This window comes from Malus sylvestris, chromosome 5 (assembly GCF_916048215.2).
Source record: "Malus sylvestris chromosome 5, drMalSylv7.2, whole genome shotgun sequence".
Classification (NCBI taxonomy): Eukaryota; Viridiplantae; Streptophyta; class Magnoliopsida; order Rosales; family Rosaceae; genus Malus; species Malus sylvestris.
Genome location: NC_062264.1, coordinates 35,521,169 through 35,536,489, shown reverse-complemented (window position 1 = coordinate 35,536,489; position 15,321 = coordinate 35,521,169). Strand labels below are relative to the sequence as shown.

Sequence of the window (15,321 nt, the reverse complement as noted above, 5' to 3'; positions counted from 1 at the left end):
ATGGTTGCTTATAACTAAGTGGCATGAAGGGACAAATGTGTATGTTTCATGCATGACTTGGAATAGTATTAGTCATCCGGAGATTTTGCATTTGTTTTTGTTTTTAATATGTATATATTAAGTTCTATTTTATTGGGATTGCTCACCATCCCTAAGTTGTGATAATGCCTTTATCTATCGTTGTTATGTGAGTAAATATCCGCCTAGCGCCTAGGCGGAGTCAGACGACGCTAGGAGGAGATTTTTAGAACAATCTTAATATATACATTGTTCACACTCATCTACAAAGAAACCAAAGGTAGTAAATATCGATGATATCGGAAATATCAGTAGTCCAAAAACACGGAAATTTCGATGGAAATATCGGGATATTATTGATATCGATAAAAATTGAATAAAAACCACGGAAATTGTAAGAAAAACTTGGAAATTTTTATTGAAACTTTGCAGGATGTTTATTTAGTCAATTATCTATTAGTTTATCACAAAAAATTGGAAGGAAATGCATTGCATGATAGATATAACTGATTTAAGTTGATTATATAGCGAACTAGCAAACATTGTGAGTGTAGAAAATATGTAGTAATTAATGAAAGAAGTTTAAACACACCATAATCATTTATATATAATGAATTAGTACAATAATTTACACTTTATACATTGCATGATAAGATACATGAATTACTTAGCAAGGTCTAAAATATCGATGATATCGGAAATATCGGTAGTCCAAAAATATGGAAATTTCGATGAAAATATCGGGATATTATGGATATTTTAGACCACATGCATCCTTTTGGCAAATTTATAAGCTTGAAAGTTCAACCAGATTTTAAATATTCTTCGAGCCGTTCTATTTGACCAAGATTTGTATTGGATACATAGTTTCATGCAAAGCCAAATCTAATTAAATTTCAGTAAGATATGTTTCAATATATATATATACATGCCAGGCCTAAAGTTGTTTGTACAGTTTCAGCATAATTAAACATGGTTGAGATTTTAGAATGCAGAACTTTGGTGAAGCTGTTGGTTTTATGTCATTTGATTTTTTCGGTAGCTGTGTCGAAGGTCGAAGGTCGAATCCGGCATTACAGATGGGAGGTGAAGTATGAGTACAAATCTCCAGATTGCTTTAAGAAGCTGGTCATAACCATCAATGGGGGAACCCCAGGACCAAAAATATTGGCTCAGCAAGGTGACACAGTTGTAGTTGAGCTTAAGAACAGCTTGTTAACGGAGAATGTAGCGATCCACTGGCATGGAATTCGACAGGTACGTCGTTTCATACCATGATGTTCATTTTCAAGTCGGCGTTTGTTCATTTTCAAGTCGGCGTTTGAATACAAACTTTTTAGATGTTGAGTTTTGTTCTCTTGTTGAGTTAATATTGTAGATTGGAACACCTTGGAGTGATGGAACAGAAGGTGTGACTCAATGTCCTATTTTGCCTGGAGATATCTTCATATACAAATTTGTTGTGGATAGGGTAAGATTTGGAGCTTGAACCAATAATTTGGACGGAATTTTTCTCGATAATATATATCTGACATGTTATGCTGTCATACTGTCAATTTGAACCATTGATCATTCTATGATATCAAACTGACAATTTGATGTGACATGCTAGATATATATTGTGAAAATACAACATTACCCTTTTTTTGCGTATCTGCAAATTTTTCGGTGAAAATGAATCAAAGGATCAGCCTCGGCGAATGATTTTATATATGCTTATGATTATAAACAATGTTTTAATCCATCTTACAAGTTTTGATGGCTTAAATTGCAGGCTGGATCATATCTATACCATGCACATTATGGAATTCAAAGAGAAGCCGGGTTATATGGATCGATTATTGTATCGGTTCCTAACGGAGTTTCTGAGCCCTTTGTCTATGATTATGACAGAAGCATTATCCTTAATGACTGGTACCACAAAAGTACTTTTGAACAAGCTACTGGCTTGTCCTCCATACCTTTTGTTTGGGTTGGGGAGCCTCAGGTAAATGCCTATTTTCATTGATCAAAATTACAAAAGTACATACTACTTTACACTGTTGGTAATGTACATTCCATTAACTTTTCAGTCACTTTTGATTAATGGAAGAGGGAGATTCAACTGCTCTCTACTAGCAACTCCTAGCCTAGAAGCCGGGGTCTGTAACGCGACAAATCCTGATTGTTCTTCCTATATTCTGACAGTAATCTCCGGAAAAACATACCGATTAAGGATTAGTAGCTTGACCTCTCTATCAGCTCTAAATTTTCAAATTGAGGTAAATATAACTCAATACTCACCAAGTCTCTAATAGTTCCAATTATGTTAAAAAATTTCAAAGCTTGTATTTATTAGTGACAAAATAAAATGCTATGCAGGGTCACAATATGACTGTTGTTGAAGCCGATGGGCATTATGTGGAGCCATTTGAGATCCAAAACCTATACATTTACTCCGGCGAGACCTATTCTATCCTGGTAAAGGCAAACCAAAACCCATCAAGAAACTACTGGATGACTACAAACGTTGTTAGTCGGAAACCTGCAACCCTAACCGGCCTAGCAATCCTCAATTACTATCCAAACTACCCCAAGAAATCTCCTCCAACTCTTCCGACCGCAGGCCCCCTATGGAACGAAACTGCACAAAGATTGGCACAAAGTCTTTCACTCAAAGCCCACAAAAATTTCACTCACACTCCTCCTCTCACTTCAGACAAAGTGATTGTGCTTCTCAACACACAAAACAAGATAGATGGAGTCCACAGATGGTCCGTAAACAATGTATCTTTCTCTCTTCCCCACACACCTTACTTAGTAGCCCTAAAAGAAAATGTAAACCTAAACCGCGTTTTCGACCAAAACCCTCCTCCGGAAAACTACGACTTCGAGAACTACGACATATACAGCGTTGCTAAGAATGTAAATGCTACTTCAAGCAATGGGATATACCGGTTGAGGTTCAACAGCACGGTGGATGTTATTTTACAGAATGCAAACACTATGACAGTGAACAACAGCGAGACGCATCCGTGGCATCTCCATGGACATGATTTTTGGGTGCTGGGATACGGGACAGGCAAGTTTGACATCAAGAAGGATGTTGGGAAGTACAATCTTGTGAATCCGATTAAGAAGAACACGGTGCCGGTACATCCTTACGGTTGGACTGCATTGAGATTTAGAGCTGATAATCCAGGTGTTTGGGCATTTCATTGCCATATACAGTCACATTTCTATATGGGAATGGGGGTGGTGTTTGAAGAAGGGGTGGAGAAGGTGGGAAAGCTGCCCTCTTCTGTTATGGGCTGTGGAGAAACCAAAGGTTTCCATTCACCGTAGAAATTAGTGATTCTTTTCTAAAGATACGAGCAAATCATTTTTCCATGTATGAATCATATTCAATTTTAAAGAAATTCAATTAAACCTCGAAAAATCGTGGTTGAGAGCGTCACTAACCCTCCGTTGGAAGTTTTATGTTCTAATCTTTATCTCCTCTATTATCACTTGTATTGTATATATAAAAAAAATTGTTAGTAACATTTAATTTATTTATTCGATAACCGTGGTTTTCCATCAGTTGTCTAATTTTTTAAGAAAAAAAAATTCATTTATGGCTGGAGGATAAATGTTCTAAAATTTTCATAAACTCGTAGTGAGACTGAAAAATCATGAATTCACTGTAATTAAAAATTTGTAATTTTAGCATTGCTAATGAGAATAGAGTGAAGAAAACTGATTTTCCAATTCTGCCCCCATTTAATTTCAACATGAAGAACAAGAAATTGCACTCAGCAAAATGAACGATTAAAACAAAGAACGATCGCGATGGGACTCGAACCCACAATCTCCCGCACCGTAGGCCAGCGTCTTATCCATTAGGCCACGCGATCGTTGACAAGAGCTTTATCAAACTTTTAGATGAGGTACTTTTAAACTTGGTATTGATGAAGTCTTGTAACTCTCATAATTATGAGATTCCAAAATTAGAATTGAATTCATTTTCAAAACTTTTTGTATTATATTTAGAAACATATTCGATCCGTTCCGGCTGAAACTCAGGCCTAGTTCCATCCAATTTGTTTAGGGTTTAACAAATTTTTTAGAAGAAGTATTGTGCGCGTCAATGATTGATCTACAAACAAAACTTGAAGATTCATAAATATGGCTGCGCCGCCAACAACACAAAATTGTTGCCGGCGACTAGTTTACATATGAATATCATCCTCCAAAAATTCATAGAAAAAATGTCATCCAATTCCGAGTGGAAACACATTCACAAATTACACGGCCAAAACAATGCTGTGTTAAATAACGTTGTCATTACTAAAAGAAAACTTGTGCTACCTATGTAACTTATTGTATGGGACTTCCCAGGCATACTGCCTATCTTGAACAATTTCATAAACACTTTTCAGACTGAGTACAATTTCTCAAGAACCATTCTTGACCTTGTATCGATAACAAACGCGTTTCTTCTTCATCAATGATCCGTTCTCAATTGTTAAAAGAACGTTTCCAGGTTCGTTGTTCGAGAAAGAATTTCGGAGAGAACCCTCTTGCGCACTAAGCCTCCTGCCCTTTTGAATGATAATGCCATATGATCCCTCATCAGTTGGAAAGAATTCTTCCTTGTAGTGTACTTCCCAACCCAACACGGTAATTTCCCACTTTAAAGTTGTTCCTGCCTGTTTCGCATCAACCATCAACATATTATTATGGTTCCGGGTTTGATATATAGTAGCCACAAGATTGAATAATTTTTTTTGAGTGCACATACCTCTGGTACAGGGATTTGAACAGTTTCTGATGATGATTGATAAACAGTAATCTCTGCGGAAGCATCTTCAGTTGAGAAATCAAACTCATCTTCCCGCTTCAGCCCGCCATAATGGACCGGTAGTTCCTCTGCAGCTATATACCTGTAATGAATAATCATAAGTTTTAGTTCAATACTTTCTAATAGGCCAATCAACAATTAGTGATGTATGAAGCTAAGGATGTTACTTGAGCAAGATTTCTGTGACCCTGGACGGGCGTGCGAAGACAACTTTGCTGTTGGTTCTTGGAGTTAAGAAAGGCAATAGGACAGCGCTAGTAGCACTTAAGGCATAGTACCAGAATGGAACATTGATGAAGATCTACACCAAAATGTAAAATGTTCCATTACTTGCATTGCAAGGCATGATATAAAGAAAATTGTATGGATGAAAATTTGAAGGCTCATGAAAAGAAGGATCTTACATTTCTTGCAACAAATTCAGGATAGTTGTCCTGAAGTATCCCGACAACCTGCTTTGTAGCATGTCGAAGCTCTTTCTTAGAAGGACCAGGCATGTCCTTAAGATCATTGACTAGGAGGATTGAGGACACTCCACCAGGCTTAAAGTCGAGCTTCTGAATTGCTTTCTCCATCAGTTGAACCCTCCGCCTTATAAACATATCGCGATTCTTTTCAGTCCCTAGTATTTTGTCATACACCCCTTCATCCCCAAGCAGCTTAAAATTACTATAACAAACCGGATGTCCTTCACGACCCACACCATTCATACACCCTATGGAACCAAGATCGTCACCAAATTCTTCATCCAAGATCGAATCCACCTTGTTGTCCTTCCTCCATTGGAGCGTATTCCTCAACATCTCGAAAGCATCATAGACATCGAACTCCCTAGCCCTTAAGAACTTCAATAGTATCACATCAGTGCCACTATCTCCTTTACTAGGCAATAAGGGTACCCCCCAAATTGTGATATCCTTATCGATAACGTCAAGCTTTCTATCCTGATCAATAGCCTCATTGTTGTTCTCTTTCAGGCCTTCTTCTGCCTTTTCCGCATTTTCCTCGTCTTCTTGCTTGGAAGGTTTATCGCCGTATTGTTTCTCTTCTTTTACTACTAACTTTTCTTCTATCTCCTTAGAGCCTTCCTTCTCCTTCACAGTTTTTTCCACGACTATTTCATCTCCTTTCCCCTCATTTATTTTCTTCGTCTCTCCACCTTCCTTCTTCGATATCTTTCCCTTTTCTTCAATTTCTTCTACTTTCGTCAAACTATCCTTCTCTTTCTCAGCTTCTTTCATAGCATTTTCCTCTCCTTTCCCCTCATTGATTTTCTCCTCCTCCCCACCTGCCTTCTCACATATCTTTCCCTTTTCTTCAACCTCTTCTACTTTCTCGGAACTTTCTTTCTCTTTCTCAGCTTCCTTCACAGGCTCACTCTCTATTACTTTCTCTTTCTCTCCACATTCCTTCTCCAATACCTTTTCCTTCTCATGCTCCACCATTTTCTTCTTATTTCCCTTAAACAACTTGTTCTCAAGTATTGCGTTTTCGAGCTTGGATCTCAGCTCCATCAAAGCCCTTTTCTCTTGCTCTTTTAAGTCCCAGAATGATGAGCTTTTCTCAACTTTTTCAACCTGATCATTGTTCTTCTCTTCCAATACCACATCCTCAATTTCTCCTTCATTAGCCTTCTCCTCCACCACAATCTCCCTCGTTTCACCTTCACTCGCCTTCTTCTCCTCCACCACCTCCTTTTCAATTACACCCTCATCCTTTTTAGATTCACCAGCCTCACCTACATTTTCACATCCTCCTGGGGATTTTCTAGCTTTTTTTCTATCGCCATTGTTGAACTTTTCTCATCTCCCTTTTCAACTGCATTGTTCTTCTTCTGTATTTCATCCTCATTCTTCTTCTTCTTCTCCTCGGCCACCGCCTTCTTAGTGACATCCTCATTCTTTTTAGATTCACCACTTTCCCCAACATTTTTCAAATCCTTTGCTTCATTACCCTTCTCTTGGATATCCTTGGATAACTCTTTTTCTTGTTCTTCAGAATGAGTGACTTTATTATCCTTTCCAGGCTCTTCAATCTTCTCTCCCGTTGCCATGATTGAACTTTACCAGATAGAACTTAGTGTTTTACTTTGAAATTTTTTAAACTAAAATAAAATATAAAGGACAATTAATGTATTGACGTGAGAAGATTGAAGATTGAGAGAAGATGAACCAAGGCCTTACAGTCTGACCCTGTTTTTCTCCACTGTTTTCTCCTTTTCTTCTATATTTGGTGTTAAACGAACGGTTCTAAACGAGAGTGTGAGATTTCTTGGATCTAAAGTAATGTTTCTAGATTAACCTTTGACAAACATGCCAAATTATTAAGTGAGAGAGCAATATTCGGTCACTATACCCACCACAAATCTCAGATTCCAAATTTTAAGGTTGAACTGGTATACATGGGGTGGCAATCACGGTTTTGTGTGGTATATGCCATTTCAGATTAGTATAGATTAATAGTCAATATTTTCATATAGATAAAATTAGCAATGGCCAATCTTAACTTGACATATATATCATTAAGAATAGTTGCACCAAATATATTGATGGTCTCTTTAATAGAGATGAGCTTCACCTATGTATGAGAGACTCACTTGTAATAGAGAAGTGATCAGTAATGTGGTTCTAATAGCAACACTAATTAATCATGTTAGCAAAATTAAAAACTAGAATGAATAATGATATTTTCTTCATCTAATATATTTGAGTTCATAAATTTGTCGGCATTTTGGATCATAGGTTCCAATATTGTATGACGTATGTAAAGTGCACCTAAATAACGCTAGCGGGACCATATTTAATTAGACTATGTAATTAACTAAGCAAATGCAATAAAAAAAAACCTAAGCATACTGATGTCGTAATTAAACCCTTTCCCCTTAGGTCAATGTTAATCCTTTTAATTTTCAGTCCTTGAAATTAACAAGATAAACTATAGTCTTTTGTCCTAAGGCTATATATGCACTAGGTAAAAGTTAGGGCATTGCAGCCACCATGTATAGCGGTTTTCACTTACAGTTAAGATAAGCTAAAAACCCTAGACTTTCCCGCGCAGGTTGTTATTTGGTAACCGTTCCAACCCTCAACCTCCACTTTTTTCTCAATACTCTCTCTCTCTCTCTCTCTCTCTCTCTCTCTCTCTCGCAAGTAATTAAGGATTAAGTCGGTTTTTATAAGTTGTAGCAGTTAATTAGTGGTAATTCTATCTCAGGTCTTGTTTAGGTCTGCTTCTGTCTACTCTTGTACAACAACCAACATTTTCACCTTACACAGTATCTTCTCAGGTACAATTCTCTCTCTCTCTCTCTCTCTCTCCCTCTCTCTCACTGCTTGCAGTTTTACTCTCTTTTCAAGAATCTAGCTATCTACGAATCGCTATGTATATACTTCCTTTTCGTACTCGCCTTGTACACGTACAGCTTCTGGACGAAATATTAAACATCTTATTATGCATGTATGGTTAAAATCTTAATTACGTATACTTAATTTCTCTATGCTGTGTTCATTTTCTAATTTCTTTTACTTCCTCTCTCTTTTTTTCAGGTTTTAAGCACATATATTTCATGGCCTTGAGTCCATTGCCTCCTCAGGCTTTCGACTCAGAGATGACGATCACTAATTGTTTCCAACAAAACTTGGAAGCAGAGCTCTTAACAGCAGACTTCCTTCAATATTATTATTATTCCGAGTATAATATTAATTCCCACTTTTCCAATAGCTTTGTTGATGAATATCATTCATGGTATGACCCCTACGATCTTCTAAACCTTGAAAATCATGATCATGATACTACTACTGATGATCATCTTCTTCTCCCACATAATAGTTTCTCTCTCACTGCCCCTGATTTCAATCCCTACCCCAACCCGAAACGCCAAAAATGTTTCCAAGATTGCTTCTCACCGGATTTTACTCTTTCTAATGGGTTTGTTCCAAATTTGTGTCCGCTACCCTCGTTGATGCCTGTGCCCAAGTTTTTTCCTACTCCACTTCCCAAATTCGATCAACTTCCGGAGGATTTAACTAATAGCGCAGGAGCAAACATTAATCATGGACACGAGAGTATAACTAATGTTGCTAATAAGAAAAAAGTGGGTGAAAAATGTGTGTCAGCTCAGAGTATAGCGGCTAGAGAAAGGAGGAGGAAGATCACAGAGAAGACTCAAGCGCTAGGGAAGCTTGTTCCTGGAGGAAGTAAGATGAACACAGCTGAGATGCTCACTGCTGCTTACAACTATGTCAAGTACTTGCAGGCCCAAGTTGGGATTCTTCAACTCATGGGGTCATTCAAGGTATTTTCCTGAGTTTTTCCTTCTAAATTTTACTTCCACCATCCAAAAGTCTAGTTACTATCTTTTCTTTGTTTATTTATATCTGACCGTCACACTCGAAATAATTTCAATTTGAGATATGTACACGTAACATCAAATCCATTTATCCAGCTCTTTTTTTAGCCTTTGTTTTTTCTTTTTATCATTTTATTTCTGTAAATCCGATTATCTTAATGATTATGATGATTAAAATAATGAATAATTATTAACAATTAATCCTGCTTGAATAACCCTTTTTTCCAATCTTGTCTTTGCTTATTTCAGAAGCCTGAATTCGAGTGTAGACGATACTAGATTGCTTAACTTGAAAATAATTTTCACACTCCGTTTTGGTCCTCCACGCCCATGCTCGTTTTTTTCCTCCATTCAATCTCGTAGCTAAAAACAAGAGGAGTCAAAGTGGTCGAGAGAGCGTGCGGAAATAATTTTCCAACTGCTTAAAAGAAAACTTATAAAACTGTTTATAACATAAGATCTTATGCGTGCAGGAATTGAAAGAAGCTCCTCCCATTGAAGAGCTGCAAGTAGTTGCATCTCCTGTTCTTCAAGAGAAGCTATATTTGGAGAATAACTGCCTGGTCCCAAAGAAGTTTGTGGCGATACTAGCAGAACACTTTGATGCTCAATCAAAGCCTTCACTCTCCAACAATCTCAACCTACTGCTCACATCTACAACTTGACAAGAATTTTATGCATGTAAATATGATGTTTCTCTCTTCGAATCGAGATCGTATTCTAGTTTCTGTTCGGTGTTCGTATGTATCTTTTCATCTCTTGAAAATATATATCCAGCAGCCATTTTCTGTAATGGCGTCGGAAACGGAAAAAAAAATTGCCGAAAATCATCTTCAACAAGGAAATGAAGAGTGAAAAGTTCAAGAAATATGGAAACAAAACTTATTTACTTTATCAAGCCAGGAAGAGTACATGGTTTTCGACTTGAAATATTTACCACAAAGGATTATTTCTGCTGCTTTGATTCATGTGTCACATAAGATTCTCATCAGTGTTCAAACAAAGGAGGGGACTAAAGGTTGAGATTTTAACAAGAAAAACACAGGTTGCAATTCGATAGCATGACTTATACCGGATGTCTTAATTGAGATGCAACCTCTTTCGTTGTAATCTGAGTATTGGGGGCAAACCCCAGGCTGTTCATGGTTCCAACTAGCGTCCGGCAATACCGCTCCATTACGCACTTTCTGTAGAACTGTCGACGGGTGTGTCGGACTGCGCTCCCCATTCAGTCCACGATCCATCATAGACTGGTACATCAGGCTTACCAAGTCGATGAAGGCCCTGAAAGAGAGCACATGAATACGAGAAGTAGGAATAAATGCGGCATGGTTCCTTGCTAAAATATTTATTAAAAGAACGTAACTGGAAAAATAAAACCATTGTTTACGTTCATGATCAACTATTGAAAAATAAAAAAAAATCATCTCTGCAGCTCTAATACTTCCAAGAAATTTAGTGGGTGCTGGGTATGCAGAGAGAGAGAGAGAGAGAGAGAGAGAGAGATTACCAATGCAAGAATGCAAGCTGTCACACCAGTACCACATGAAGTAACGACAGGGCTTTCCAAGGAGATACCTGCAGCATGAGGTTAGGGTCATTAATTAATAATAACAGACAGATACCTTGTGACCAATTAAAATATTTGTCTGCGGTTGAGTTTTTATGTTTAAAAAAGGAGACAATGCTCGGAAACCATAGAGCAGCACAGGGTACATACAAAAGTATTCAAGATCTAAGACTACAGCAAAAAAGTAATAATAAAACAAAGAAGTTATTACCTTCTTCATCAAATCGGGCTTTCAGCTTATCTGCTGGTAAGAGTGTCGCTGAAGAATCCAACAACTGCAAGGAAAGAACCCATTTGTTACTCAACAGCTTATGCAGCATACCGTTTTTTACACACCCAACTAGACTTTGTTGCAGTTTCAAAAGGAATAAGAGGTAACACAAGAATTTGATATTTTTACCTGTGGAAAAGGAATGCACTTGCTTCCAGGCACATGACCACTTCTTATGCCTTTTCGAGGCTCTAATGCAGTTCCATCGAACCTGCAACACCAAATTTCCGTCAAATCCAAGATTGTTAATGCAAGAACAATAATCAGAAAATAGGCCTTCAAAGATCATGTAATCTAATTTTTTTTTTTTTTTTAAAACACATCACAAATAGGAAAAGAACTCTAATAAAATGTCTCCATATAATCTGCATAAGTTCCTTTGTGTGAGGCAGAGAAAATTTTGAGTGCTCAACATACTGTTATATTATCTCAATCAAGATTATTATTTCACAATGCATGAATGAACACGTTCCAGCTGGTGATTTACACAATTACCGGGAAAATAAAACAGACCAAGAATTACTCAAGCTTCATATTAGTTGATTTAGCATAAAGAATACCTGGCCTTTGATCGGGCATCTATATGTTGGTGACTTCCTTCCTCAACATTTTTTCTAACCTGAAAAATACAGTTGGAAGTATAAAATGAGAGTATATAAAAAAAAAAAAAAAAAGGTAAACCCATACTTGCCACAAATTTCAGGGCTGAATTCAAGATATGCACCTTTACTAGTCAATTAAGATAGAGAAACCAAACCTGATCAAGAGTCCAGACAAGATGTGGCTGAAACTTAGTCTCAAATGTGGTGGGCCCAACCTGCAGAACAAAAATTCTTCCCCAAAACCATCACAAGCAGCCTTGAAAACTATCACATGTTATCATAAAAACTTAGGAAAAGCGTCACGTCAGACAAGGTCAATTTAGTCGACATGCGACCTTCAAGGACTGACCGAACCCTACACCCTCCTTTTCCCAAAGAATGGAAAACTAAAGTTCTTAACTCTAGGATAACATTCAACAGCTCAACCCCCCATCAAACTTCCAAATTTCTTTACTTATGTCCCTAGAGGAGAGAATTGCAATTTTCTAGATCTCAAGAAAATCTACAATGTACAAGGTATAGAGAAAGTAGACTGCAAACAGACACTACAAGAATTGAGGAAGTGAAAAAAAAAGAGAGAACCTATGATTTAAGACATTTATCCTGGCTTAAGCGTCCACAATAAAACTATGAAAAACATAAATAAAAAGACCAACATCTAGATTTCACAAAACATACTGTAATAACCATAACCATATGCTAATGGCTTTTGGAGTCAGAGAATTCCAAAATCCCGGTCAGCGTTAAAACATAACTGTTTTCAGAGACAAGTATATAATGAACTTACTGCTTGTCCCTTGTATATTTTCTCTATTGCCTCACTGGCAGCACTAGCTTTCAAAATTGCATCACCAGAGGCACTAGATTCAACATCAAATCCAGATGCACGCCACCTTGGCAGGCCTCCATCTAAAACCCAAACTCTGTCATGGCCAAATACTCGGAACATCCTTTCATTTTTATAAGGAAATGAAACATTAGATTGTAACACAATGAAAAAGCGTAAAACACAATTTTTTTTTATCACATTTCAGATGAGTTAAAACTTTAAATCTTCCGAATCAGTCCCATAACTTACCACCACACACGAGCTGCACTAAAGATCCCTTTTCCATCATACACAACAAGATCATCTTTGTTCTCAATGCCAAGAGCAGAAACAGCAGCAGCAAAGGCTTCCTCTGATGGTAACATATGCGGTAACTGTTACAAGTCATAATTCTAGTCTTCAATAAGAGAGAACAGGAAAGAGCAAGATAGTTAGAAAAGTGGTGTGTATGCCTGGCCATCATGGCCCACACACTCATAAGAACAACATCAAGAACTATTCATCAGAATTTGTTGACATGAAGAATCATTCATCATATTTTTTTTTTTGGTCAACAGTCATTCATCAGATTAATATTAACAGCTTAATCATATAATCTGAATTCTTCTCCAAAATGGCTAATAAGAATGTATTTCTAAGTTAATTCAAACTAGTGGAATGAAATAAATCGCTAAGAATATAGTTGGCACGTTAAGAAAATAGACTCAGGCGTTTTGTGGCCATACTAGTTTCATCCTTATTTCCCTAATGTGAAAAAAGGGCCAGAATGAAGCTCAAGAAGCAAAGAAAATAAGGCTGCTGATTTCAACATCCAACACTAGCATTCATTGCTAGTGATGCTAGTGCGATCTGATATCATATTTTGACAAGAAACATAGAATAGAAAACATCTTACTTTAGTATTGCGATCTGATATTCCATCCACGTCAAAGAAAAGTGCACCAGGAATGTGAGCAACCTGTCATGACGAAGAGGTTTAATTGACCAAAATGAGCCGTAGTGGAAAATGAAGCAATACGAAATAACATGAAGATCTTAGAACAAGATTGGAATTGAATCCATTGATACAGATATTATTAAGAATTATCACATGACAGCATCAGTCCAGAAAGCTTGGTGAGCACCTGATACTCTTGAATTGGATTCCTTTGCTCATCAGGCATATACCAAGATGCATCTAGCACCTGAAGTAGATAACTAAAAATAGTTTACCAACATGCATAGGGAAAAAGGAAGCATATAGGAAAGCAGAACAGAAGTGCCATCTCCAATTAGAAAATCATGATGATGACAACATACATTATGAACCAATTGAAAAAAATTACATATAATCAAGCATTCGTTAGTAATATCTTCAACTTATTCCAGACTTACACTCCAGTGGAAGAAAGGGAAGGATGAATAAATAGTTCAGTATAAACAAGCCAAAACACGGTACCTTCAGATCAGGCTCTTTGAGGTTAGCATGGAGCCAATCAACAGAAACAACAGGCTCTTTTGTCGACACAGATTGTGTTGAAAAATCAGCTCTTGCGCCAGCTACTGATGAAGCCATAACACGAGGAACCCAGGCAGATGTTCTATATCTTCTATAGGTAGGGTCAGCTTGAAAGTGTTCTGTTCCCTTCTGCATTGACAGAAAAATAATTATATTAAATCTTGACATAAGAAAAAATATTAGATTTAGTAAACTGCTCAAACTGAAAAGCGTATTTCAAATTAATAAACAAACGTAATGATTAAGTTAACTACTTCCCAAATCAAATCAAAATGGAATCACAGAGAAGACGAACAATTGTGGATGATTCAGACAAGGCCTCTTAAAATAAAACATGAGTTTTTAGGTAAAGAGGATTGTGCAATAATCTTTGCACACTATGAAGAATACATGTTTCTCAACGATTCCACAGTAATCACTCAATCCAGAAAAACATCTTTAAAGGAAGCTCTTCCGCCTAAGAAACTACAGGATTTTCAATGGTTTGATCGAATTTGTTATGTAAATTAGACAGAGTAATCTACATCAATCGATATCCAAGTAGTGTATATAATATTTAATTAAACACACAGCCAATAAATCACTTCGAGAACTACAATACCGAACACTTTATATCATAACGACAATCAAAGGGGGAATCTAGAAAACATACAAGCAGACTCCAACAAATTCCCTTCTTTCCAGTTCATGGCTACCGGAGTCAAACGGAGCTGCTAGGGTCATTGAATACATTCAGGAACTAAGACCATTTACATAACAATCACACTAAACACCTTCACAATAGTAAACTACAACATTACCACAAATCACTTAGCTGATCAAACAAAGAAAAACCCTTGTCAGGAAAGCACTCCCAAACATTCCAGACCAATTTCCAAACTCAATTCACTTATAAAACTAAAACCCATGAACAAAATACAAAAATTGAGATATATAGAGCAAGAAAAATGACCGGCTAAAACCAAAAGATCGAAAATTTACCAAAAGGGAATAAGCATATTATCGAAAAGAACAAAACCCACAAATCAAAATCGAAGATTAAACACGAAAAGAAAGGAAGCTTGCTACTTACATTGAAGAGGGAGGTGAAAAATTGGGGCTTTTGGCAGAGAGAGTGAGAGGAAGAGTGGAAAAGGCGATGACCCAGGAGAGTCCTTGCGAAAAGAGATGAAGCCATTCACTCAAAAGACCATAGAAATTAAAAGGGTTTGGCTTTTAGGAGGAGGACGAGGAGGAGGTTACTCGAGGTGTCAGTAAAAGAGAAGACAAAGGGTCTCCCTCTAGGCTCTATCTATCTACAGCAGCAGCTCAATGGGACGGTGACAGGATTTTACTTTATGCCTTAATTTCCTCGGAATTTTGT

At 37.1% G+C, this 15,321-nt stretch overlaps 2 protein-coding genes and 1 pseudogene across 5 annotated transcripts in view; 1 reads left to right on the top strand and 2 right to left on the bottom strand.

Moving 5' to 3' along the window:
* Positions 1-3,499, top strand: part of LOC126624536 (L-ascorbate oxidase-like) — a 101,581-nt gene extending 98,082 nt beyond the window's left edge. Inside the window, exons 2-6 of the mRNA XM_050293609.1 lie at positions 1,079-1,275; positions 1,397-1,489; positions 1,793-2,005; positions 2,091-2,279; positions 2,380-3,499. Of these exons, the coding sequence (XP_050149566.1) occupies positions 1,079-1,275; positions 1,397-1,489; positions 1,793-2,005; positions 2,091-2,279; positions 2,380-3,342 (1,655 nt within the window). The 3' untranslated portion in view covers positions 3,343-3,499. The remainder of the gene's footprint in view (positions 1-1,078; positions 1,276-1,396; positions 1,490-1,792; positions 2,006-2,090; positions 2,280-2,379) is intronic.
* Positions 1-15,321, bottom strand: part of LOC126624538 (thiosulfate/3-mercaptopyruvate sulfurtransferase 1, mitochondrial-like) — a 104,324-nt gene extending 89,003 nt beyond the window's left edge. For 2 of the 4 annotated variants that reach the window (XM_050293615.1, XM_050293614.1), the window contains exons 1-10: positions 15,031-15,321; positions 13,899-14,087; positions 13,585-13,644; positions 13,356-13,418; positions 12,710-12,834; positions 12,419-12,581; positions 11,787-11,846; positions 11,590-11,648; positions 11,159-11,240; positions 10,970-11,033 (exon numbers count right to left, since the gene is read on the bottom strand). In XM_050293615.1, the coding sequence (XP_050149572.1) occupies positions 10,970-11,033; positions 11,159-11,240; positions 11,590-11,648; positions 11,787-11,846; positions 12,419-12,581; positions 12,710-12,834; positions 13,356-13,418; positions 13,585-13,644; positions 13,899-14,087; positions 15,031-15,135 (970 nt within the window). In that variant the 5' untranslated portion in view covers positions 15,136-15,321. Of the gene's footprint in view, positions 1-10,104; positions 10,473-10,698; positions 10,767-10,969; positions 11,034-11,158; positions 11,241-11,589; positions 11,649-11,786; positions 11,847-12,418; positions 12,582-12,709; positions 12,835-13,355; positions 13,419-13,584; positions 13,645-13,898; positions 14,088-15,030 lie in introns of those variants that run through there. The other 2 variants (XM_050293612.1, XM_050293613.1) reach the window with 2 other exon arrangements.
* Positions 4,213-6,966, bottom strand: LOC126624531 (patellin-4-like; annotated as a pseudogene).